The 27,661-nt window shown below is 42.3% G+C and overlaps 2 protein-coding genes across 2 annotated transcripts in view; both read right to left on the reverse strand.

Moving 5' to 3' along the window:
• Positions 1 to 10,398: 10,398 nt before the first annotated feature.
• LOC311047911 (LHFPL tetraspan subfamily member 3 protein-like) overlaps positions 10,399 to 27,661 on the reverse strand; it is a gene marked incomplete at its 3' end in the record, with an annotated part of 26,928 nt that continues 9,665 nt past the window's right edge. The window contains exons 3-4 of the mRNA XM_084060859.1: positions 11,748 to 11,984; positions 10,399 to 10,574 (exon numbers count right to left, since the gene is read on the reverse strand). Of these exons, the coding sequence (XP_083916985.1) occupies positions 10,399 to 10,574; positions 11,748 to 11,984 (413 nt within the window). The remainder of the gene's footprint in view (positions 10,575 to 11,747; positions 11,985 to 27,661) is intronic.
• Positions 22,403 to 24,781, reverse strand: LOC311047912 (cullin-1-like; the record flags this gene model as incomplete). Its single annotated transcript, XM_084060860.1, has 1 exon — positions 22,403 to 24,781. The coding sequence occupies one exon, from the start codon at positions 24,779 to 24,781 to the stop codon at positions 22,403 to 22,405; it is 2,379 nt and encodes a 792-aa protein (XP_083916986.1).

Here is a 27,661-nt window from a genome sequence, read left to right on the forward strand (position 1 = left end):
CCAGAGAGAGAGAGAGAGAGAGAGAGAGAGATGGAGGGAGAGAAAAATGGAGACACACACACACACACACACACACAGATAGGAAGAGAAAGACAGACAGAGAGAGAGAGAGGGGGGAGAGAAAAATGGAGACAGACAGACAACCAGACAGACAGACAGACAGACATAGAGAGACAGGTTTAGCTACCCAACAGGACAAGTGTGTGAGGATGATGGATTTGCTCGTTAGACAAATTAATTACTTTCACACATAAACACACACTTACACGCACACGCGCACACGCACACTCTTTAAACCTCATTTACACTTCACCGTAAGATGGCATATGTCACATGTCACAGACTGAAAAGGACCGATCTAAAAGCTCACAACAACGTGCTGCGCTGTGAGCTTGTAGATCGGTCATTTTCAGTCTGTGGCGCTGTAAGCATTAGGGATGGGACAGTTAAACGGTTAACCGTATAACCGAAATGTGTCACTACTAACCATTTAGACTAAATAACCGAAAATAATCAAAATGATGTTACAAATAAATCAAATATTAACAGAATATTAATGGAATAAATCACTTATAATATAATCTATAATTGTTCCTCATACAATATTTTACAATACCTATAGTACAGAAAAAAATTTGAAGAGAAGAAAACAACGTTACAGAATGAGATATAGACCTAACGTATGTTACAATACATGTTTTGGGCCCTATTTGAACTGCCCACACATAGAGGACTGCAACTTTATTTATTGATATAACGTCATAGGCGGTTAACCGCAGTCCAAAGGTTAAACGTTTACAAAAAAAGCTCCAAATGCCCATCCCCTAATAAGCATGAACGAGACATCATTCTCCCTTCGTCACAGTGAAGTTATTATATACGACAAGCTACAAAATATGAATTATCTTCTGAAAGTTGAAGCCCTGTGCAAAGTTTAGCTTTATGATGATTAATAATACACAACTGTACATGATATACCGTATAGATCTGTCTCCACACTGGAACACAAGTACTTCTAATTTTCTTTTGGTTTCATATTATAATTCATATTTGTTGTTCTTAGAAAAACGAAACAAAAACGACAACAATGTGTAACGTAAGAGTCTGGAAGGGGTCGGTGTCAAAAGGAAAAGGAACACAGAATGTGGTTCATAATAAGCATCATTTACCATCACGAGAATAGGCTCTATGCACAGCAGCCATTTTGGAGAGAGTTTGGTAGCCTGGTAAATCCCCCCCTTCCGGAAATCTCATTTGCATTTTATCAAATACAAATGAGATTTCCGGAGGGAGGGGTTTACCAGGCTAAGAATTTGGGCCTCTTCTTACCTCCTTCACAGGTGTTACCAATGATACTAATGAAGGCTCTGGTCAAACAGAGTCAGGGTGCTGATATTGTTGCATGTTGGCTCACTGGAAACACTCTGCTACACCATTGGGTCTCAAAGTGTGGTCCAGGGACCCTCATGGTTCCTTGAGGGGGTTCCAAATGGCCCCTTAAAAGGTATGGAACTCTGAGAGTGTACAAATAGAACCAAATGGACCCTTACGGGTCCGGGGGGGGGGGGGGGGGGGTCCTTGAAATTAAAAGGTTTGAGAAGTACTGTGCTACATGAAATGGAACAGAGCCTTCATTAGTATCATTGTTAACACCTGTGAAGGATGTAAGGAAGAGGCCCAATTTCTTTTCAATATGGCTGCTGTGCATAGAGCCGAGGTATCGTTTGCATCAGTACTAGTGGTTCTCATCCTTTTACTGGTTCGAGGTACACTTGAACAGATCTTGAAAGCGTTCACGGCCCACCCATGTGCCTAACACGGCTAACACTGCCTAACACGGCTATTACTTTAAGTTCATATTTATTGGTCTCACTTTAAAATTTTAATGTTCTATTATCAAGTGTTTTGCCAAATAATCTTTGGGGGGGCTCCGCTTGCAATACCCTCGCGGCCCACAAGTGGGTCCCGGCCCACAGGTTGAGAGCCGCTGGTTTACACAACGAGAGTGTTAATTATCAGCGTTTACATAACGATAATGTTAATTATCAGCGTTTACATAACGAGAATGTTAATTATCAGCGTTTACATAACGAGAATGTTAATTATCAGCGTTTACATAGCGAGAATGTTAATTATCATCTTTAACATGACGAGAATGTTAATTATCATCGTCTACATAATGTAACACCACAGATTTACAACAACCCAATATAATATGAAAATGAACAATTACAGGATCATCTAAAACATTTTTTTTACACGTTTTGTTTTTCCGTAATATAATTTAAAAAAGTTAAACTTTCATATATTCTAGATTCATTGCACATAAAGAAATACATAGTGAAATATTTCAAACCTTTTTTTGTTTGAAACTTGATGACTGTATATAGGCGTATATGACATTTTCCATGGTATTCAATTCTTTTAGATGATCCTGTATATGAAAATGAACACTATCATATGAAAATGAACCATATTTTATGAAAATGAACACTCATTTTTCTTATAATCCACAAATAAATCGTGACACAAAACCCCTGTCATTGGGGACATCAGGTACAGCAGGGTAGATACCGATGGTGGACAGTAATTAAGTACATGTACTCAAGTATTGTACTTAAGTAAAAGGTACTTTTACTTTACTTGAGTATTACATACTTCTACTCCGCTAGGCTACACCTCAACAGGCAAATATTGTATTTTTTACCCCGCTACAATCGTTTGAAAACTCAAGTTACTATAGTTACTTTGGCTATTTGGAAATAGACGATCTACAAGCTTATGTTGTGATGCTTGTAGATCTGCTATTTTTGACACGTTTTTTTTTAACAAGTACTTTTTCTTTAGTACTTAAAAGTATATTTTGACACGAATACATTTGCTCTTTTTACGAAGTAAAAATTTGAATACAGGCCTTTTACTTAACAGACTATTTCTACCTTGTGATATGGGTACTTTTAAGTAAAAAAAAAAAGAAAAGAAAAGTCCAGTACTTTTTTCCACCACTGGGTGTACAGGAGGTATATTAGGGGAGGTACACATAATATATAAGTGCTAACAAAGCAGAATACTTGTAATTACAAAGATTGTTGTTGATGTTGTTGGTGTGTTGTTGTTGTTGGTGTGTGTGTGTGTGTGTGTGTGTGTGTGTGTGTGTGTGTGTGTGTGTGTGTGTGTGTGTGTGTGTGTGTGTGTGTGTGTGTGTGTGTGTGTGTGTGTGAGAGAGAGCGTGTACGTTGTGCGCGCGCGTGTGTGTGTGTGTGTGTGTATTTGTTTGTCTGTACTAGCAGTTGTGTGGCATTAACAGACCCCTGGGGGGACAATAACAGTCTCTGCCCCCCCAGCCCCCCCCTCCCCTCTTAATTCATTGATCTTCAAAGCTATCAACGTATGGCGATGTGACGCGTTGATGGCTAGTAGATCGGTTATTTTTGGGGGCGAGCGACGCGGTCGTACTAGTCCCTCATTTCGGGCGGGAAGCGGCCATGTTTCCCTCCCTACTATTATGTGGAGTTCCCTAAGGAGCAAGTTTAGGCCCAATCCTTTTTTTTCCCTCCATTTTGGGTGAAGATTTTCCTAAACTTTTCAAAAAATAGCTGTCGTTCTGAGCTTGTAGATCGGCTTTGAACATTTTTGGATTAGGGCTTCAGCGTTTAAAGTGAGTTGTATCTGAGTGACGTATAGGGAGGTGGTTCTCAAACGTTTTCATATCAAGGACCCCCAAATGATTATGTATTTATATAAATTATTATTTATTTATATAAATGTATATGTACTCATGTAATTAAATATGTATCTATATAAATGAATATTTATGCTATTTATACATCTGAAAATATGTTGTGCCAGGGACCCCCATACAAGATTTGTGTTAAATAAATGTTCAAAAACGTAACATTTTTGTCAAGATATTGAAAATAGCAGAACAGCGATTTCATAACGCGTAGCATGCAACGTGTTGTGAACTTATCGATCGGCTATTTTAAGATATAAGACGTACGGAGGGGTTAAAGTGGTTAAACTGATATACGCTATATTGACTAATTTTGCCGGGGACCCCTTGGAACCCCCTCAAGGACCCCTTGTGGGTCCCCGGACCCCACTTTGAGAACCAGTGACATAGGGGACAGTGTGTGCAGAGTAAGGGGCTTCAGTGACAGTCTGACAGGCGGCTTCTATCTCTCCTCCAACCTCCAAACATCCTCCGTACGTTCAGGTGATGAGCAGGAAGGTGGTGGAAGCGGACTCATGGAAAGTCATAGTCCTAAGACAGAGGACACATGGAAATTCATTGTCCTAAGACAGCAGACACAATGGAAATTCACAGTCCTAAGACAGCAGGCACATGGAAATTCCTAGTCCTAAGACAGCAGACACATGAAAATTCATAGTTCTAAGACAGCAGACACATGGAAATCCATTGTCCTATACAGCAGACACACATACTTTGCCATTCTATGTCACACAATAGCCGATCTACAAGCTCAAAACGCGTGTTTTGAGCTTGTAGATCTGCTATTTTTGCTATTTTTTAAATTGGAATCCTGATCATTTATTTTGCTATTTTTGAATTGGAATCCTGAAATGTAACATTTTTTATTAATTTCAAATGCATTTAGTTATACTTTTTTAGTAATTTTAATAATTTTATGAACTTAAATACAAATACATTGGACATAAAAAAGACAATAGAATTTTAATACTAGTCATTAATAGCTACTAATATAAACTGAAGTAATTAAAGCAGGTCATGTTTGGAATTGTAACAGCTGGAATCAATAATATATCAGTATTCCGATATTAACCTGCGGGCCGCATTAAGTGAAGGTGGGGGCCGCATGTGCCCCCCCGGGCCGCCAGTTGCCCATGTATGCTCTGGACACACCTATGACAAGCTAACGCACTCATTATTCATTTGTTTGGTGAAGCTGTGTTGCTTACTCGTATCCCATGTTTTTAATCTGCTGGAAACTGGAAAACAAACTTCGAAATCAGCCTAGGACGTTGCTACCCTTTAATATTATTGCCTGTGTGTATTCAAATGTTCATTTGTGATCATATTTGAGTATCTGTGTGTTGCGTGGTACTCACCACTTGGGGACAGGCTTTAGGCATTCCCAGCCTCTGTTGGAATGGAAGAAGACAGAAAAAGTGTCAACTCAGAGTTCATGGATGATTGTCAAGGTCATTCTGCTTATAAATGCTAGTAAGCCTAAGCTTGACTGTAGTACAAATAAAAGACACTAGAGGTCGCCAGGAGAGAGACATGTTGAATGATCATTTGATGACGCCCTGTGTTGGGTGATAATGATAATAATAATTTAAAAAATAAATAAATAATAATAATAATAATAATAATAATAATAATAATAATAATAATAATAATAATAATAATAATAATAATAATAATTGTATTGTAATATTATTTACTCCTTTCATCTCTCTTTGTGTCAACTCCGTCACCCTCTCCCCCTTCTCTTTATCTCTCTCTCTCTCTCTCTCTCTCTCTCTCTCTCTCTCTCTCTCTCTCTCTCTCTCTCTCTCTCTCTCTCTCTCTCTCTCTCTCTCTCTCTCTCTCTCTCTCCCCCCATCTCTCTCTCTAACCCTCCCCTCTCCATCTGTCTGTCTCTCTTGTCCTCCATCTCTCTCTCTCTCTCTCTCTCTCTCTCTCTCTCTCTCTCTCTCTCTCTCTCTCTCTCTCTCTCTCTCCCCCATCTCTCCCTCTAACCCTCCCCTCTCCTACACCAGTGCAAGAGAGACAAGTCTGTCTCTCTTGTACTCCATCTCCATCTCTCTCTCTCTCTCTCTCTCTCTCTCTCTCTCTCTCTCTCTCTCTCTCTCTCTCTCTCTCTCTCTCTCAACCCTCCCCTCTCCTACACCAATGCAAGAGAGACAAGTCTGTCTCTCTTGTACTCCATCTCCATCTCTCTCTCTCTCTCTCTCTCTCTCTCTCTCTCTCTCTCTATCTCTCTCTCTCTCTCTCTCTCTCTCTAACCCTCCCCTCTCCATCTGTCTGTCTCTCTTGTCCTCCATCTCTCTCTCTCTCTCTCTCTCTCTCTCTCTTTCTCGCACGCACGCACGCACGCACGCACGCACGCACGCACGCACGCACGCACGCACGCACGCACGCACGCACGCACACACACACACGCACACACACACGCTCGGAGGGGCAGGTTGGTTGACCATGGCTGTCCGGTTCCATTAGGACCGACACGGTGCGGACACAATAATCCCATCTCCCAGAGGTGACGGAGAGAGGAGGCAGCTATAATCCCATGTCCCCGGGGGACACAGAGAGGAGGCATATCTCCACCACACTGTAGAGAGAGGATTCATGACTCCCATGAAAAAATCATCAGCTGAACTGCACTGCCTGAGTGCTCTGCAGTGATAGAATGGATTTCCAGTGCTGTACTTACTAAGTACTGTACTTAGGTAAAATGTTTAGGTACTTTTACTTTACTGGGGTATTTCCAATCGTCTATACTTTTACTTCTACTCCACTACATCTCAGAGGCAAATATTGTACTTTTACTCCACAACAATTATTGGAAAACTGTAGTTACTTTGCAGATATACATATGTTACATTATAAAACATACATTAACCACTTTAGCCATATTTTATAGAAAATATGAAAATAGCCGATCTGCAAGCTCACAACGTGTCACATCGCGACGCATTGTGAGCTTGTAGATCTGCTATTTTCAAAGATTTTAGTGCTTTTACTTGAGTAAAACATTTGAGTACTTTTTCGACCACTGTGGATTTATACTCTCCACTGTCCATGCAGCAACCAGGTCTATGAAAATAATCCAAAACGAAGCGACTAGGCTACGCCTATTTGAAAATAGCCAATCTACAAGCTCTCAACGCATTGTGACGGGTTGTGAGTTTGTAGATCTGCTATTTAAAAAATATATAATAATCTTGTAATACCAATGTAATTTTGGAATATTATTGAAACATTTTGACAACACAAATCTTGTATGGGGGATCCCTGACACAAAATATGTTCAGATGGGGGGGTCTGCGGACATATAAATTGTAATCTGGAGGTCAATGCCATGAAAAGGTTTAAGAACCATTTATAAACAACTATAGGAAGCAAGCCCAAATAAGCAACTACACTTTAGAAAGCACAAAAAAACGCAAACCGCAACTACCAATATTGTATAAGTGACTTTACAGGGACAAACAAGCCCAAAGTCGCTTATAATAAGCAGACATGGCAACACTGCTGTCCAGCCACGGGGAAACAATATATCCCATTTGCAGTGTTGGAAAGTAATGATAGTAATTTAATGGAAAAAATGACATTATTACTTTTTTTTCCAGTAACGAGTAATATAACCAATTACTTTCACATTTTGTAATAATATTATAGTTACGGTTTTCCCCAAAAGTAACCACTCATTACTATTTTCAGGAGCATTAGTGGAAAATTGCGTGGTGATTTGCGTGTTGTTTACTTTCATTCCGTGATAGTGTGTTGTTGTTGGTCGGTACCCAGCTAGGTAAACTGGGATCAAGTTGCTTTGCAGGCTGATGTTACGGTCTGGGTTTAGAGCGGATACGGAAACGATGCATGTTATGTGTGCGTGCAAATTATCAGAATACGGAAGGGCAGGCCTAAACTGGTTCATTAGTTCGAGACCCGTGAGTTCCCTTGAGCGATGACAACACTGCCAGTGTAGGCTGCAAAAAAAGACAGGGAAAACTGCTAGTGTACATGAAAAGTCCAATGTTTTAGTTACTAATAGGCTCTATTCACATGATGATACTAATGAAGGCTCTGTTCCATTCTGGTCAAACAGAGTCAGGATGCTGATATTGTGCATGTTGGCTCACTGGAAACACTCTGTTACACCAGTGGGTCTAACAGTTGGGGTCCAGGGACCCTCATGGGCTTCCAAATGGCCCCTTACAGGTGTGTAACTCTGTACATTTGTACACTCACTCAACAGTAAACAAACCAACATACAGTATATGTGTATTCAGGGTAAATTTCTAAAGACCAAATTGTCAAATTTTAAGTAAAAAGAGGCAAACGTTGTGAAAATAGCCGATCTACAAGCTCGTATCTGCAAGCTTGTAGTTCGGCTATTTTCACGATATGTGTCTGTGGAACCGAGTCAAACTAAAAAGTACAAGTGCTTGTCAGGGCGGGGGTCCCTAGTTTAAATATGATTATTTTGGGGGGGTCGCGGCCTGAATATTACCCTTGGAGTAGTGTAATGAGATACTTTTGGCAGGGAGTAATAAGTAAAGTAATAATATCATTTTCGAAACGAGTAATGAGTAATATATTCCTTATTTTTTAGTAACAATTAAGCCCAACACTGCCCATTTAGACCGGAGGTTGATTCTAAAAAACTTCTAAATCCTGACCAAATGTTTTCGGAAATACTTATTGCTATATACTGTATATAGCAACAACTAAAATGACACGTTCCCGGCTTAAAAGGTATAACAATGTATAGATGTTCCAGGTCTAAACGTTGCTGTCGGGTCCTACAAAGTAACGTTTTTTAGAAATACAAGGTTTCCACCTAACAACAACAATATTAATTGGTTCATAGTATCTGACCCCTGATTCCTATAATGACAATAAAATAAACTACTGAATGTTATTCACAATGTGTTTACAGTCTGAATAGAAGAAGCCTCTGTGTTTCACATGTCGTCACCTTTCTAAAAGAATGGCCTGTTATTTTTGTACAGTTTTTCAGAAAACAGAAACAACTAAGTATATGCTAATATATTCATTCATTATTCATGTATGATATTTCTTAATCATTTCGCCCAAAACATTTTTGAAAAAAAGTTTTTAACAACATATGACTACATGTCAGTTATGTAACATATAAGAGGATTAAATCACTTTGGCCAATTTGTGTTTAGACTTAGGCAATTGTAAACCTGACACATAAGTCTGGAGTAAGTGACTTACTCCAGACTTGCCTAAAGGCGGTTTCACACTTGGTACGCTTGAACCGTAGCGTTCCCGAATGCGGATCGCCTCTCCCAGCAGGGCCGCATTCAGGGCCAAGGCTCTAACGCGCCCGAGTACACTTGTATATATACCCCCGATCCTATAGGTGGCGGCATGCACATAGTAGTTCGCCTGTGGACACAGACGTCATCAACTATGTGACAATGTTTGTGCTGGTCGCGCATAAATATAGGGTTGGGGAGAGAGTCAACGCACTGAGCCAAATATTGTTAATTTAGCAAGATACGCATTCTCCATTGGAGCCACTAGAGGAAAATGGCTACAAATGGTCTCCTAAGTAAGCATGGTGGTCTTCTCCCCCAACCACCCCACCACCCTCCCCCTCCCCTCTCCCTGGCTGACAACCTATAGACAAATAGCGGGCCACTTCCGTCAAACGGTACGCTTGCTTTCACATTGCAGCGTACCGTCCCCTAGGACGCATGATTCGGATCCGAGACTACCTCCGGAGGTGGTTTCGGGAACGGAACGGTGATCCGTTTCGGGGAACGATGCGCAACATTCACACTAGCGCGAAACCTGCCAAGCGGTCTCGAGTGCGCACCCGGGACCATAGTGTGAAACCGCTCTAAGTCACATTGTCTTTGTGACCTAGGCCTAGGTCACACTCTTATAGGCCATTATACTACTGGGGTGTGAACAGCATGATCTTTTTCAATAAGGATATAGGCAATTTTGACAGTGATGAAGAGCTGATTTAGGCAAAAATATTGTTTCCCTCAAAAAAAATACGTAGGCCATTTGTTACGGCCAGCCGTATCTTAGTCTGTGTTAATTTGCATATTTTGCATTTAGATTTATTTGTACTGCTTGTATTTTGTATTTGTTTTTCTGCAAGGTGGAGAGGAGGAGAGTTGGTGTGGTGTGCTTGTGCTTGTGCTCGTTGCCAAATGGACTGACACCTGTGGCTCTGCTAATGGCCTGGCCGCTGATTGGTTGTGGCCACTAGCCCTTCTCTCTAGCTGAATAGGCTCTATGCACAGCAGCCATATTGGAAAGAAGTTGGGCCTCTTCTTACTCCCCTTCACAGGTGTTACCAATGATACTAATGAAGGCTCTGTTCCATTCCTTGCCAGGGTGCTGATATTGTGCATGTTGGCTCACTGGAAACACTCCATTTTGGTTTCCAAATGGCCCCTTGTGGTGGGTGTGTAACTCTGAGAGTGTACAAATGGAACCAAATGGACCCATTTGTACACTCTCAGAGTTATGGGGGTCCTTGAAAATAAGGCAACCACTGTGCCAAACTAAATGGAACAGAGCCTTAATTAGTATTATTGGTAACACCTGTGAAGGAATTAAGGAAGGGCCCCAATTCATTCCCAATATGGCTGCTGTGCATAGAGCCTATTCCAATACCCCAAATCTCGGCCACTCGCTCACTCCCACTCGGTCACTCCAGCTTGACCCGGATATAGTTTGGGCCCAATTGGTAATTGCTTTTTGGAGGAGTGGAGTCGAGTGGAGGAGCCGAGTCGGCTCTCCGAGTCCGCATGCAGCGAGTGTACATGAAGTGTAAGCTCGACCTCTCTCCACATCTCCTCGCGGAAGACTTCTGCGTCACGTGTACACGTTTTTTTCCCTTCTCCCGTGACATATACATGGTCCTCCTCCACATCAACAACAACACTGCTTGAAACCCGAAACCATTGTTGTTTATTTATTTACTAGAGTTCATATATCATATCTTGTATTATTATATATCACATTTCACTGCAAAAACTCAATGATCCTTCTTGAATGTTGATTCTGTAAATGATACTTACTGTGATCTTACAGTTTGTCACTATGGATACACATCTGAATTATAAACTGCAACAATATCTCTCGCTCTCTCTCTCTCTCTCTCTCTCTCTCTCTCTCTCTCTCTCCATTGTAAATATGTAATGTATACTCTCGAGAAAGAGACAGATTTAAATAATGCATCTATATGACAACACTCTTAGACAGACAGACAGACAGACAGACAGACAGACAGACAGACAGACAGAGCTATTAACCTTTGCTTTTCTCTTTTTCTTTACTTAAGTAAAAGTATCAAGTACAAAAGTAGAAAGTACTCATTATGCAGAATGTCCCATTTCGCGAGTTTTCAAATGTGTAAAATGCATACAAATCTTTTGAAAATAGCAGATCGACGAGCTCACAATGCGTCGCATCGCGACGCATTGTGAGCTTGTAGATCGGCTATTTTCAAATGGCCGAAATGTATAGGCTGAAGTGGTTAATGTATGTTTTGTAATAATAATCAAAAACAAAAAAGAAACAGTTTTCAAATAATTGTAGTGGAGTAAAAGTACAATATTTGCCTCTGAGATGCAGTGGAGCAGATGTAAAAGTATTGGAAATTGGAAATACTCCAGTAAAGTACAAATACCTCAAAATTGTACTTAAGTACAGTACTTGAGTAAATGTACTTAGCTACTTAAAGGAGTAGTTCACCCCAAAAATGACTTATTTTCTATCAATTGCACACGCCATAGAGACTTGAATTCATGGATTTATTATTTTGTTTTGTTGCATTCCAGAGCCGATAATTTGATGACCGGCAGTGGTTCCGGTAGGAGACTCAAAGAGTCTCCTTTGAGTCTCCTACCGGATACATTAGCATCTTTCCGCCGGTAATCAAATATGATAGAAAATGGATGGATGGAAAGACAGACAGACAGACAGACAGACAGACAGACAGACAGACTGACAGACAGACGGTTCAAGGCATATTACTGACCTTTGCTCTCGGCCAGCAGCTCCTCGGTCATCAGTCCGTCCTGTCTGTTCCCCAGGACGAAGGCCAGGAAGGAGAGGATGAGAGCGTCCAGGATGCCCATGATGGCCAGGATGTAGGCCCAGCGCACGGAGCACGCTCCCAGGCTGTACTTGTCCGTCGCCTCCCCGCACATCCTGCGCACTGTGTCGCTGTCCCAGCCGTCTGGATAGATCATACACCCCAACACCAGACATATCCCTGGAAAATATAAAACAAATATTTGTGTTTAAATACCAGTGGTGGAGAGTAACTAAGTACTTTTACTGAAGTACTGTACTTAACTCTTTGACTGCCAGAGTATTTTCATGATGTACTCACCCAGCGCCAGCGATTCCATTTTAATCGTTTGTCTGACCGTGTTTATAAACACACACCACAGATCGACCAGCAATCAAACAGTTACATTTTCTCTCGCTCTCTTCGTTCTCCGCCCTCCTTCCGCTGGGCATCTTAGCTTAGCTTAGCTTATGATCGGGTTTCAGATTGTTGGTAAACACAACGACGATCACTGTTCGTCGTCCAGAGAAAAGAAAATGTAACCGTTCGTTTTTTATACCGTGTGAAAAAAACGTGTTTTGCTCAAGATGTTCAAGATAAAACCGAGACCGGAAACGGAATCCAATTAATTCTGCATCCGGGTGAGTGGAAAGTAAAAGAAAAGCGAATCTGATGGTGGAAGTTACATAGAACAGCGTGACCGCTGATTAAACAATGAAAAAGCTATCAACGCGCCAAACGCGTCGACGGCGTGGATGGATTAAGTAGCAATTGACTCGAAAACGCGTCGATGGCGTTCAAAAAGTTAAGTACAATTTTGAGGAATTTGTACTTTACTTGAGTCCCTCCTGTCTGTTCCCCAGAACAAAGGCCATATTAAAATCCATTATGGAGCAATTCTATATGTAAATAAATAATATAAATCACTCCAAATCACTCCAAATCTTAAAACACAGACCATGATATGAAACTAAAAATAAGTGGGATTATCATTTCAGCCACAGCGCTCTCTTTTACACCCCGAGGATAGAATCTGTCTGTGTTTCTGTGAAGTGTGTGTGTGTGTGTGTGTGTGTGTGTGTGTGTGTGTGTGTGTGTGTGTGTGTGTGTGTGTGTGTGTGTGTGTGTGTGTGTGTGTGTGCGTGTGCGTGTGCGTGTGTGTGTGTGCGAGTAGCGGGACGCTCTGCAGTGCAAAATGAGCTGACTACACCATTACCCAGAGTGCATTGCACATTAATAATACAACACACTCCTTGCTTCGTTATCGCCCCAAACTTTTGCTGACAACCTCCCCCCCACACACTCCACTCCATCATTTGTCTACTTGTCAGATATAAATAAAACTCCACTGTACTGTCAACCGCCACCCCTCTGCACCTCTTTGTCCTCCTTTCTTAACTCCTCTCCTGGCTGCCCTCACACACACACACACACACACACACACACACACACACACACACACACACACACACACACACACACACACACACACACACACACACACACACACACACACACACACACACACACACACACACACACACTGGTATGCAGCAAAATGTGTGTTTTGGAGGCCAAATGCAGCCCCCAAAGAGGTCCAATGTGGCCCCCAACTTGGTTTTCAGAAAAGTTAAAACATACTACCTTTTGTGACTCCACTGCAGTGACAGCTGTGTAGGTGAACGCGCGGCGAGCGAGCGTGCACGCGTGTCCACAACTGGAGATAATTTCAGGTATTATTATTATTATTATTGTTGTCTGATATTGAAATTTTGTGGTAGGCCACCATTTGATTTAATTCCAAAACAGTTACATTTGTAGAAAGGTAACTGTTGAGTTTGATATTGATATTCATATGGGATTTTTAGTTTGTACACATTTGTAATTTCAAAGCCTAATTGTTGAGATTGAAATTGATATTGAAGTTATGTGTCAACATTAACACATTATTCTGTGGTGCACACACCATTTGATATAAAAAATAAGGAAAGGAAGGATAAGGAAAACTGCATGATATCGTGTGCTTATCATTTTTACACCATACTGCTCTCTCAGAAAGTTCCCCTTTTCCTAAATATTCAATCCAAATGATCTTGTGTTTTTTTTTGTTTTGTTTTTCATTTTCCATCTGAAACATTTTGTAAAAACTACAAGTATAAAATGTACTTAAAGTACCAAAAGTAAAAGTACTAAATGTTTTTGAGCTTGCAGATCGGCTATTTTCAAATAGCCTATGTATAGAATAGGCTGAAGTGGTTAATGTATGTTTTATAATATCATAATGTATATCTTTTTTTCAAGTTTTCAAATAATTGTAGTGGAGTAAAAGTACAATATTTGCCTCTGAGATGTAGTGGAGTAGAAGTGAAAGTATTGGAAATTGGAAATACTCAAACAAACTCAAAATTGTACTTAAGTAAATGTACTTAGTTACTGTCCACCACTGCCTGTACCTAAATTGTTGGTTAGATCTGCTCTCACCCACTCTCCCCCAAGTAGGGCAGGTATTCACACCTCAGACCGCCTAGAGATGCGTCGTTGTTATAGTTAATGGGATCACGTCACTGTCAGCTCGAAACCTGGCAAAGTTCATCCCCTTGTGCGAATAGCGAACTCTCCCTCTAAATAAAAACGAAAACTGTGTTTAAAATAACTCCAAACCGAGCCTGATATATATTCTTATAATAATCATTTGTCTATAGTGTCAAGCTTGGCCTAACTTGAACCTGCAGGAACATATTTTCTCCTCCGGGTGGGTCTTGTTGAAATGTCATATCCATGTCAAGCCTAGTCACACACGTTTCACCCAGAAGTCAGGGCCTGTTTCAGTGTGCCTGCTCTATCCTGTCTGATAGGATTTTCTCTACAGGAGAAAATGTCTCATCTTGTCTGCTGGGTTGATATCTATCGGCCGCTGGAATTTATAATATTGTGAGTCAGAGCAGATTGTTTTAACCATTTAAGACCTGAGGCGATTCTTTAAAAAAAATCAAATCCTAACAGTTTTTGGGAAAAAAATTAAAACATTTTTTTTTATTTTTTTTTCAAAAATAGCAGATCTACAAGCTCATAGCGCGGAACTCGGTGCCGCGCTATGAGCTTGTATATCTGCTATTTTTGAATAGCCAAAGAAATCTAAAGTGACACAGATTCGTTCCAGGTCTTAATGGGGTAAGAACTTTCCAGCACTGGGTCACTTCAACGCAACTCAGACAGGGGCCAAAGTGTTGCCCTAGAGACACTTGGACGCTGTGTCATCTTCATCATCTAACATGTCATGTTTATGTTATCAAACTGATACGGGTCAAATTAAAACCCCAGTCCTTTCTGTCTCGCGTTAGCGAGAGGGACCCCGCTGCTGCCTTGTGATACTGTAACCTTCATCTCTCTACGTACAATTAATACAATAGGCTCTTTGCACAGCAGCCATATTGGGCCTCTTCTTACTTCCTTCACAGGTGTTACCAATGATACTAATGAAGGCTCTGTTCCATTCTGGTCACGGTGCTGATATCGTGCATGTTGGCTCACTAGAAACACTCCATTTTGGTTCCCAAATGGCCCCTTATGGTGGGTGTCTAACTCTTCTGAGAGTGTACAAATGGTTCCATTTGTACACTCTCAGAGTTATGGGGGTCCTTGAAAATAAGACAACCACTATGCCACACTAAATGGAACAGAGCCTTAATTACTATCATTGGTAACACCAGCGAAGGAGGTAAGGAAGGGGCCCAATTCATTCCCAATATGGCTGCTGTGCATAGAGCCTATTTCATCAACATACCCAATGGCTGCCTATGTGAATTTTCTTGTTGCCTTTCTGAACGTAATCTGTACTTTATATGGGTGAATGAGAAAATAGCCATCAGAACCCATCTAACCTCTAAATGTCTAATCGGATTACCCCTCGCTGTTTCGGTTATACTTTGTCTGAGCGATTTGTGTCTGTGTGCTGCTGCAAACGTCCCAGCCCTGCATCCGTGGCTCAAAGCGAAGCCTATAGCCCGCGCGCAAGGTCATACTTTCAACACTTGGAACTGTTGTCAACTGTTGGATTTAGACTATTCAACTGACATCTACAGGCACACAACTGACAGAGACATCTCTGTGTCTCTCTCTCTCTCTCTCTCTCTCTCTCTCTCTCTCTCTCTCTCTCTCTCTCTCTCTCTCTCTCTCTCTCTCTCTCTCTCTCTCTCTCAAAGTGTAAATGTAACCATTTGCTAAACCCCGTTTGTGTGTTGTCGAACAAATTATTATCCAAGTAATAGTCTGTGACCTATACGGAAGCACTTCTTAGACCTATGTAGCCTAATTCCAGCTCCTCACAGCTACGGCGCTGTTTAATACGTTTTTGTCATGAGATTTTACACATCGGCTCTCTTAGTTACCATTCCCGATGGAGCGCACTTTCCCTCGTCATACCTATATGCTCTTCAATGAGATATGCATCTGTCTGGGCACATGGAGACAGACACAGGCTGCAGACAGCAGGAAACATTGTTTACTCTGTCGCTACTAGTGAATTGTTTTTCCAAAGTAAAAGCTGAACTGCAGGTATTTAAGGACGTGGGTTGCCACTGGCCAGGTTTTCGGGAATATTTTCCTCCCGGACACACGTTCCAGTTCCAGTTCCTGCCTCTGAGTCAAATGAAGGGTAGACCTACGTGTGAGGTGTGAGTGGGATTGAAATGTTGTGTAAGCAAAGCTAGTCGATATTTAGAACGTGTGGAGCCCAATGTGGCCAATGAAATCGTTGGAAGAAAAGGTAAATTTCATTTCACGTCCGCTTGTGCGGTAGGTCGACTTAATGCCGTCACGCGAGTGTTATCCCCTAAATCTAACCCCTAAATCCAACCCTTAAATCTAACCCCAAAAGAAGTCGGTTGTGACTGGTTGGAAAATCCAAGTTGGCATCAACTTCACATGTTAATCGTTCCAAGAAGTCGAAAAAAGTATAACCCTAACCCTAAATCTAACGCGTAACCTCTAGCCCCTAAATGGCTCATCTAACTCTGACTCCAAAGTTAATCTTGTCCTCATTGTAACTTCTAGAAACAACACTGAGAAACACACTGAACTAGAAGGCTGTTCCATCTCCATGTTTGGACCTCAAACACTGAACTAGAAGGCTGTTCCATCTCCATGTTTGGACCTCAAAAGTATAGTAATACTCCTCTCTCACACACACACACACACACACACACACACACACACACACACGCTGCAGCTTGCTACAGTAACACTGCGGTCTTCAGTAACACCGAAACACATCAGAATACAGAGTGGTACACTGCAGTCATACTGCATTCTCTCTCTCACACACAAACACACACACACACACACACACGTGCGCGAGAAACTAAACTCTTGCTGTTATTGTCTACTTATGGCCAGACAGTCTGTCAAATCTGGCCGATACCGACTGGACTGGTCAGGAGCCAAAGCCAAAGTCTTTACAGGAAGGCACATAGTAGGCTGTATTTCTTGAGGAGACTGGCCTCTTTCACCATCCATCAGCAGGAAGCTACTAAAGCATTGGTTCTCAAAGTGGGGTCCGAGGACCCCCAGGGGTACTTGAGGGGGTTCCAGGGGGTCCCCAGCTAAATGATGGACAGGGACCAAATGGACCCTTATGGGTCTGTAACTCTGAGAGTGTACAAATTGAACCAAATGGACCCTAATTTGGTCCATTTGGTTCCATTTGTACACTCTCATTAAATTAACATTGATTTTACAATATGAATTGGGGTCCCAGAGACATACATGCCATTAAATGGGGGTCCGTAGCCTAATGCATGTCAAACTGGGGGTCCTTGAAATTAAAATGGTTGAAATCAATGCTAGAGAGCCGTAAAAACCTTCTATTATGGGGGTCCCTGGCTTATCTTTTCAAATGGGGGTCCGCGGTCTAATATGTGTCTATTTGGGGGTCCTTGGCACGAAAGAGTTTGAGAACCACTGTACTAAAGATGCCGCTCCTTTTCTATGCTGTGGTGTGCTGGGGAGGCAAACGCTAGACAGAGGGACACAAGGTGATAGGGACTGAGCTTGACTCTGTGGTGAGAAGAGAGCTGGCTCCCACTGCCAGTGGTGGGAAAAGTACTCAAATGTTTTACTTAAGTAAAAGTATCAACACTTCAATGTAGAAATACTCTGTTACAAGTAAAAGTCCGGCATTAAAAATGTACTTGAGTAAAAGTACAAAAGTATTGGTATCAAAATGTACGGTGCGACGCGTTGTGAGCTTGTAGATCGGCAAATTTCAAATAGCCTAGGTTTAAAATATGGCTTAAATGGTTGATGTATGCTTTATAATGTAATAATTTATATCTGCAAAGTAACTAGTAACTAAAGTTTTCAAATAATTGTAGTGGAGTAAAAGTACAATACTTGCCTCTGAGATGTAGTGGAGTAGAAGTAAAAGTATAGACAATTGGAAATACTCCAGTAAAGTAAAAAGTACCTCAACATTGTACTTAAGTACAGTACTTGAGTAAATGTACTTAGTTACTTTACACCACTACCCACTGCACAGAGCACTTTACTCACAGAGGAGCACATTCAGTGATTCTATCATTATTGAAAACCAGGTTTACAAACATAAACCTCATGGTTAATGGCTCTCTCACTACAACCAAACAGGAAGTGAGTAAAATCCTCAACATATTCTTCACGACCGTAGCCTCAGATTTGGTTGAAAAACTACCCCCTCACTCTGGGAGCTATGGTGGAGAGTATGTTGACTCATTTTACGAAAAACAGGGTGTACGCAAAGATGATTTTAAACTCTCCCCTGTGACAACAGATGAGGTGTTTAAAAAATTGAGTGCACTCCAACAACACAGAGCCACTGGCCTCGACAACATCCCCGCCAAATTTCTAAAAGACTCAGCCGCCTCCATTGCTCCAATCATTACTCACATAATAAACCTCTCCATCATACAGGGACGGGTCCCTAACGACTTAAAAAAAGAAAGGGTGACCCCCCTGTACAAAAAAGGGAACCAATTAGACCCTGGCAACTACCGCCCTATTTCTATTCTAAGCTCCATCTCGAAAGTCATGGAAAAGATAGTCTATGAACAGGTCGATAAGTACCTTGCCGAGAACAATCTAATTTACAAATTCCAATCTGGTTTCAGAACAAACCACTCCACTGACACATACCTTCTCTATTTGAACGACTCTATCAAACAAGATGTTGACACGGGCAAATATTGCGGCATGGTCATGCTGCTCGACCTCCAGAAGGCCTTTGACACCGTTAATCACCCAATTATGATCAATAAGCTCAAAGCAATAGGTTTTCATGATACGTCAGTAAACTGGATGAGATCCTACCTGGAAGGGAGGGAGCAAGTGGTGGAAGTAAACGGCACCCAGTCCCCTCCCCTCCCAGTGACTTGTGGAGTTCCTCAAGGAAGTATATTAGGACCTTTACTGTTCCTGATATATGTGAATGACATGTCTTCAGCGTGCGACTGCAAACTGTTCCTGTTCGCAGATGACTCGGCTCTGCTGGTCTCGGACAGGGACAGGCTGCAGGTTGAGAAAACTCTCAGCACTGAACTCAACAAGATCTGCATCTGGCTCTCCGACAACAAACTTTCATTACACCTGGGTAAAACTGAATCCATCCTCTTTGGGTCCAGTCCCAACCTTAGTAAGGCTGAGAGTTTCACGATCAAAGTGGGTGATGATGTTATCACAAGAAAGAAGGAAATTACCTACCTGGGTTCTATCTTGGAGGCAACCCTCTCCGGTAACAAAAACGCAGAAAAAGTGATCAAAAAGGTCATCCAAACAATACGCTATTTGTGGAGGATTGATCGTCTAGTCAGTAAGAATACTCTGAAGATTATTGCAGGGGCCCTCATACAAGGTCATTATGATTATGCATGCACTTCATGGTATCACAACACCTCCAAGGCCTTAAAAACAAGGCTCCAAACATCCCAAAACAAACTTGTAAGGCTACTACTTGGCCTCAATCACAAAACCCATCTAACCCCTGCTCATTTTGCTAGGATTGGATGGCTTAGGGTTGAGGACAGAGTACAGCAACTTGCTATGGGCCTGGTCTTCAAGATACGCCACAACATTGGGATCCCCCTGTATTTGTCAAAATACTTCCAAAATGTGAATCAAGTCCATGATCATAACACCAGAGGCAGCTCCACAAATCATGTTCAACCCAGATTTGGCTCAACAAAGGGAATGAACTCGTTCTCATGCTATTCATCAAAAAATGTGGAATGCCCTACCAAAAGGAGTAAAGGAGTGTAAAACCCTACTCACTTTCAAAACTGTCTTAAAGATACACCTTCAGGAGGCTGCAATTGAAAAATGGCCCCTGTCCAAGTCCTAACCTACCCCACCCCCCTACCCCCCCCCCCCTCTCTCTTTCTTCTTTTGTACATATTTTTCACTCTTCATACCAGTAACCTGTAAACTGATTGCATGACATTCTATAGTAGTGTGTATATCTGTCTGTCTCTTATATGTCATCATGATTTGTGTGCGTGGGGAACTAATTTGAAACAAGCCCAGTGCTTTAATGAGTCTTCCAGTTTAGTAGACCTCGTATTGTGAATTTGTACTTCCATGTACTGTTGTTCTCATGTCTTACTAAATAAAGTACATCAATCAATCAATCAATCAATCAATCAATCAATCAATCAATCAATCAATCACAGAAGTGTAGCACAGACAGGTTTAAGAACTCCTTCATCCCTGGGGCCATTAGACTGTACAATGAAGCACTGGGGGGAAGGTCAGCTAATTTACATTCTTACAGTTGTGTTTTCTTTTTTTTATTAGGACTTTTAACTTACTTTTGATGTATAGTTTTCGCTGCATTCTATTGATGTAATGTATTTTGTATATTCATCATGCTTCTTTTTACTTGTATAGGCCTATATGAATGTATGTACGGAGCTGTTGAACGGAACAAATGTCCTTCAGGAAAGTCAATCATTCAATCAATCTATCTACATTTGGAAAGTCTAGAGACACTCAATTAACAATGTTTTGAGATCATGTAACTTATGAGCAAACAAATAAATAAAACAACTTGTCACATCGATATGCCCATATATGGGCATGCCAATATACAGGGTATGGGCATATACTAATGACATCAGGGATCTCCATATATGGGCATAAAGGGGACACAGACAGACAGTATATGCGTGCAACAGGGACACAGACAGACGGGTACAACAGGTACTCTGACAAAGGCCCTGACACTATGACTCCGATATACTGGTCGGATCGGCGGTGCAACGTCGGTGGGAGGTGAGGGCCGCGATCCCTGACACTATGACTCAGACATATTGGCCAAACTCTAGATGTGAGGCCTACATAGTGGCCTGAACCTCTAGTATTCGTTGCTGTCCAGCAGAAACCAGCTAACTCAATTTTTCCGCTTTTGTATTTTTTTCCATAAATCAGTGCTATTGAACAACCCTTTACGTCTGTGTGTTGATTAAAAAAATATTGAACCAATGAAAAGTATTAAAAAGTCTTCTGACAAAACCAGCTAACTCCATTGGATCCTCAAAAACTACAGCAAGGTAAAAACATGGCAGGCTGCATAACACTGACCTTATAGTACACCGTGATGTAAGAAACACAGCTGCAGCTAATCAAATGAATAACATGTGTGTTTATTTATTTTTTTTCTTGCTAATTTCTCATCTCGTGTTATTGGAACTGGAAGTGTGAGAAACAGATTTCCACGCGTCTCCATGTTTTGTGTAGCGTGGAGGTAACAACGAGAAAACAGCATGAGAGCAATGAAAGAGCTATTTTATTTTAGCAAGTATAACATGTTTGTTATGGTCATGATCTTTGATTCTGTTGTTATGAACGTAAAAGGTTTCGCGTATATTGTTTGGCACATTTCACTGCACAAACTCCTATGAGTACCTAACTAACAATCCTTGCTGAATGTTAAATATGTAAATGATGTTTACTCTGATCTAGTAGTTTTTAAATCTCTCTGGATAAGAGCATCTGATAAACACCTGAATTGTTAACTGTAACCATATCTAATCTCTTTCTCTTCATTTGTATTCCCCCTCTCTCTCCCTCTCTCCCTCTCTCGTCCTCTGACAAGCTGTCTCTTCTCCAAAATCTATTTCTGCTCCAGTTGCTGGCAGTGTTGGAAGAAGTACTCAGATCTAAGTAAAAGTAATACTGTAGTCCAATATAAAAAAAGTTTTTAATACTGTAGCCCAATGTAAAAAAATACTTTTTTTAAAGTAAAAGTAGGCCTGTCTAGAAATAGAATAGTATTGGCATCAAAAAAAATGTTTAGGCCAGGTAGCGGTATCTGTCCAGGTGTTTAGACCAGGTAACGTTAAGTGGCCAGGTGTTTAGGCTAGGTAACATTATGTGTCCAGGTGTTTAGGCCAGGTAACCAGGTAATTTTAAGTGTCCAGGTGTTTAGGCCAAGTAACGTTAAGTGTCCAGGTGTTTAGGCCAGGTGTGTCCAGGTGTTTAGGCCAGGTAGTGGTACATGTCCAGGTGTTTAGGCCAGGTAACCTTATCTGTCCAGGTGTTTAGGCCAGGTAACGTTAAGTGTCCAGGTGTTTAGGCCAGGTGCGTCCAGGTGTTTAGGCCAGGTAGCGGTACGTGTCGTTATCTCCCTCCACTCTGTCCAGGTACTCCTTCTCCATCAGGATGTCGATGCATTTCTTGATGGCGGCGACCCGGGGCGTGAAGCGGGAGGACAGCTGCTGCAGCACTTCGGCCACGAGCTGCTGATGCTTCATCGTCCTCTGCGTCTTCATTGTCCGCACGATGGCCGCCTGGATGTGCTGCCGGCGCTCCTCCTCTGTGTTCTGCTGCGTCATCTCCTGCTCCTGCTGTTGCTCCAGCTTCACGGTGGTGTTGAGGTTCACCCGCAGCTTCTTGTTCTTGTATCCCAGGTTCAGTCGGAGGAGTGTTTCCGGTTTGAAGTCCACCTCCTCCCCCGAGTTCACCCCCCCGTCGTCGTCCAGGACCAGCAGCTTGGACTTCAACAGGCTCTGCAAAACCTGCGTAAGAACGTGCGCTTGGATGCGCGTGTTGTCGGAGAGCTGCCGGACGCTGCACACGAGCTCTGCGTTGTACTGCAGGAGAACAGTCATCTGGAACGTGGACGCGTTCAGAGTGTACCTGTTCTCGAAGCAGTTGGTCACCAGCTCTCCTGTAGACAGCTGGTACAGCCAGGTGAGTTTACGGCTCGCATATCTGTCGCCGTAGTAGGCTGCGAACCGCTGGAAGCTCCGCTCCAACTCGGAGGGCAGCGAGAAGGTGCAGGACTGCTTGAAGGGCCAGGAGGCGGAGGTCAAGACCTGGATGCTGAAGTCCAGCTCCAGCGACTCCGAGTTGGAAATGTGAAACTGTTCCGTGAGGCGTCTGCTGACCTCGATGTCTTTGAACATCGTTTGTAGTTTGTGATTAAACCCGCAGTTTAGTTTCTTGATCACGCTAAGCTCAACGTCGTCACTGGCGCCGTTCTGGTTGACCAGACGTTTAGCGAAAGTCCTATAATAGAACTCCTCGAACACGTCCTTGTCCTCGATGTACTTAAAAAGCTCCGTCACGTTGTGGATTTGGTTGAGGGTGTCCTTCAGTTCTTCCTCCTCCGAGATCCTGGAGCTCTTCGTGAGCAGCGAGTGACAGTACCTGGCCAGCAGTTCAGGAGACTTGCTGGAGGACTGAGCCATCTTGGTGACTGAGTTGTCGTTAACGAAACGACAAAAAGCCTTGTCGAAGGCGGCGACGAAGCCGGCGTCGTCGCTGAAGGCAGACGTGACCAGGGCGTTGTACTTCTTATGAACGTCCAGCATGGTCTGGACATAAACCTGAGGGTCACTGAGAGCAGCTTCTGCACGCGTCTCGATGGCGACCATGCCTTGGCTGTAGATGTGAGTCTCCATATAATTCTTCATCTCCTCCAGGCCGCATGGGACACGAGACACCAACTTGTACATCCTTCCCAGGTGGTTCAGGATCAGGTCGAGGTGGTAAACATTATCGCTGTCTTTATTCTTGTCAGCTTCCAGAAGTTTCTGGAACTCGCCGAGAAGGTTCCGGAACTCAGAGTGGAAGTTCTTCAGGTGTTTCTCTATGAGTACCTGTTCACACGTCCTGGTCAGCTCATCCAGAATGGAGCCATGGAGGTACACCTGGACACGACGCTGTTCCTCCAGCAGACGAGCCTCAGCCTTCTTCATGTAGTCTGTGAAAGTGTTCCGTTGCAGCAACTCTTTGCTCTCTCGCGTGTAGAAGTGAGTCGTGTCGCTGAGGAACTGACTCTCAAAATACTCTTTGTACACGGACAGCGACAAGCTCTTGGTGAAGGTGTCTTCTTCACTCAGACCCAGCTGAATGTAAGACTGAACCACGCTACTGATGAGCCTGCCGTCGATGCTTCCTCCGTTTCTCTCTTCCTCGACCAGCTTCAGCGCCGCATCTGTGACCCGTTTGTTCAGGGCTCTGAAAAAACACTCCCTCCACGTGACCAACGCCAGCCATTCGATCTCGTAGACGCCTTTGTTGTCCTCCTCGTCGAGCTGCTGTCGGAGACAGTGGCGGTTGAGGTAGCCACAGATGTGGTTGAGAACCTTACTGGAGCTATCGTAGTTCTCCCACGTCTCTGTGTAGAACTTCAGCAGACGCTCGTCCTTCAGGTGTTCTCCGTCCCGAACAAGGAGGGTTACGTGGTCCTGGAGGAACACTTTGAGTCTCTTGTAGAGCTCTAGACCTCCGTACTTCTCGAGGTGTGGGTTTGTGGTGGGCGTGTCCTCCTGCACGCTGCTACAACAGTAGGTATACACCAGTGTGTAGAGTTCCATGACGCGTGCCTTGTTGACGTTGTTGAAGGTCTGCCGCCCGTAAACCTGTTCGAGCCCGGCCTGCAGCTCAGGCCAGATCTGGTCCAGGTCCGGCTTCACGCTCGGAAATGGTCTCCAAAAAGCATGAGGCTGGTAACTGTCTGCTTCCATGGCGCTTGGTTGGACCATGAGATAATCTTCACTATTTTCTATTGTCTTTAAGCGTATCTCTGTCTCGGTCTCTTTTTGTAGTCTGTTGGACTCCTGTTTAGTGGCAGTGTTTGACCAGAGCTTGGCTCTGATGTCAGACGCAACGTAAATGCTTAACAATGTCGATTTGCGCCGCACATCGAGTCCTTTTATACTGTTAGCTGTGGCCCTAGTGTCCCTACGATGATGTCAGGTAGTGTCAGACTAAAAAAACTGGGTCAATGTGAAACATGAGAATGACTATATAGCTCTAGTCATCATCTTTAGAACTGATGTGCAGGCAGTGTGAAAACAGACATCTGCTCCAAACGGGATTTGATTACATGCAATAAAAACAAATCAAAACAAACAGATGTGTGGTCCAACAAACCTTTTAAAGTGTCACAGAGACCTCTGGGGTCAGGGTCAAGGTCGTAGATGCACTAACACCGTAATAATCACACGGATTAGCAGTCTGGGTGTGCAGTCGGCAGACACACAGGCAGACAGGCAGACAGACCGACAGGCAGACAGACAGACAGACAGGCAGTAGTAGGCCTACTCTGTTACAAGTAAAAGTCCGGAATTCAAAATTTACTTGAGTAAAAGTACAAACGTATTGGTATCAAAACGTACTTAAAGTACCAAAAGTAAAAGTACTAAAATGTTTGAAAATAGAAGATCTACAAGCTCACAACGTGTCGCGATGCCATGCATTGTGAGCTTGTAGATCTGCTATTTTCAAATAGCCTAGGTATAAAATAGGCCTAAAATGGTTAATGTATGTTTTATAATGTCATTATTTATATCTGAAAAGTAACTAGTAACTAAAGTTTTCAAATCATTGTAGTGGAGTAAAAGTACAATATTTGCCTACATAAAAGTATAGACAATTGGAAATACTCCAAAAACGTAAAAGTACCTCAACATTAGTACTTGAGTAAATCTACTTAGTTACTTTACACCACTGTCAGTCAGTCAGTCAGTCAGTCAGTCAGTCAGTCAGTCAGCCAGCAAGTCAGTCAGTCATAAATACCCCAAAAATACAAATACTCAAGTAAAGTACAGATACTAAAAAAGATTAACTTAAATACAGCACTCAAGTAGAAGTATAGCCTACATGGTTGCTGACCATGGTGGTGCAGAATGCTTACATAACCGACCCAGATGTGATGATCCTGAACCATATACTGTACTGTATGTGTTCTAATACATCTATCTGACCATATACTGCATGATTGTGTTATATATATATACAATCAAATACTGAATGTGTACATGCAGTATATATATATATATATATATATATATATATATATATATATACAATTTGAATCCTGCGCCATGTCGGTTGTCCGTATGCGACGCCAGTGTGACGGTGTGACGTAATCTGACATCACGCCAGTGTGACGTAATCTGACATCACGCCAGTGTGACGTAATCTGACATCACGATGAGACGGTCGTCCCGAATATGGACACAACGCCAGTGTGACGTAATCTCACGACAGCATGACATCACGCATGACATCACATCCTACCTATAAATTCTAGGATGCCGTCAGATCGCACCAGTTCGACGGCTTCCATAGTGGGTTTTGGTCATTGGAGAGGTGATGCACGTCACCTCTTTCTGAAGTGGGTACTTTCAAAGCCTGCCGTGGATTTAGGAGAGCACAAAACTCTCTCTCACACTGTGAGGTGCCTGTAAGGTGGCACTGCAAAGTGAACGACGCGTCACGCTAGACGTTCGGGCCGCGTAGCGGCCCGAACTTCTAGTGTATATACATTTTTTGCAATGTGTGTATGAGCCAAACAGGGTTTATATTTGTATGTGTGCACTGATTGACAGTGGTGTAAAGTCACTAGGTACATTTACAAGTACTGTATTAAGTACAATTTTTAGGTACTTTTACCTTAGAGTAGAGTATTTCCAATTGTCTATACTTTTACTTCTACTCGACTACATCTCAGAGGCAAATATTGTACGTTTACTCCACTACAATTATTTGAAAACTTTAGTTACTAGTTACTTTGCAGATATGAATATATTACATTATAAAACATACATTAACCACTTTAGGCCTATTTTATACCTAGTCTATTTGAAAATAGCCGATCTACAAGCTCACAACGCGTCGCATCACGACGCGTTGTGAGCTTAAGTAATGCGGCTATAAGTAATGGCACTCACCTGCTCACCTTTATGGCTGGTTTGACCATGGGGGTAGGGTGAGATGGGAGGGATATATTTTGTTTGACCGCATTTCGTATTTTTGCTCACTGTCAATTTATTTCTTTGCACATATTTATTACATATATTTATTGGAAACGTATTGTGATATTTGGTGACACATGAAGTAAAAGCATTTTTAACACATTGACTGCCAGTCGTGTAGATCTACGCAAACCTATTTAAAGCCGCCACGTGCCAGTCGCGTAGACCTACGCAAAGTGGTGCTTTTTTCTTTTTTTTCGAAAAAAAGTTCACATTGCACTTTTTTCAATTTTCGATATGGCACATTTCATTGTAACACCACCGGAAACAGAATTATTCGGGATCCGGTTTTGACGATCCCGTCGGCCTCTGTTCTAAAAGACGAAACTGAAACGCCATTTCCTCTTTGTAGTTTTTCTCCTCGCTGATCACTGTTTAACATAAACCGTTCTAAATACAACATGGAGATTCCGTTTGACACGTGGTTTTCACTGGTCGACGCAGACACATCTCCGCGATGTTTACAAGCAGTTTAGAGCTCAATCTTAAGGATTTTAACAAGGTCTATGGCGACATGAAAAAAACGAAAAAACAACAATAAAACGTTGGCACTGGTAAGTACATTATGAGATTGACCTCTGGCAT

The sequence above is a fragment of the Gymnoscopelus microlampas genome (genome assembly GCF_963454915.1).
Source record: "Gymnoscopelus microlampas genome assembly, chromosome: 6".
Taxonomy (NCBI): Eukaryota; Metazoa; Chordata; class Actinopteri; order Myctophiformes; family Myctophidae; genus Gymnoscopelus; species Gymnoscopelus microlampas.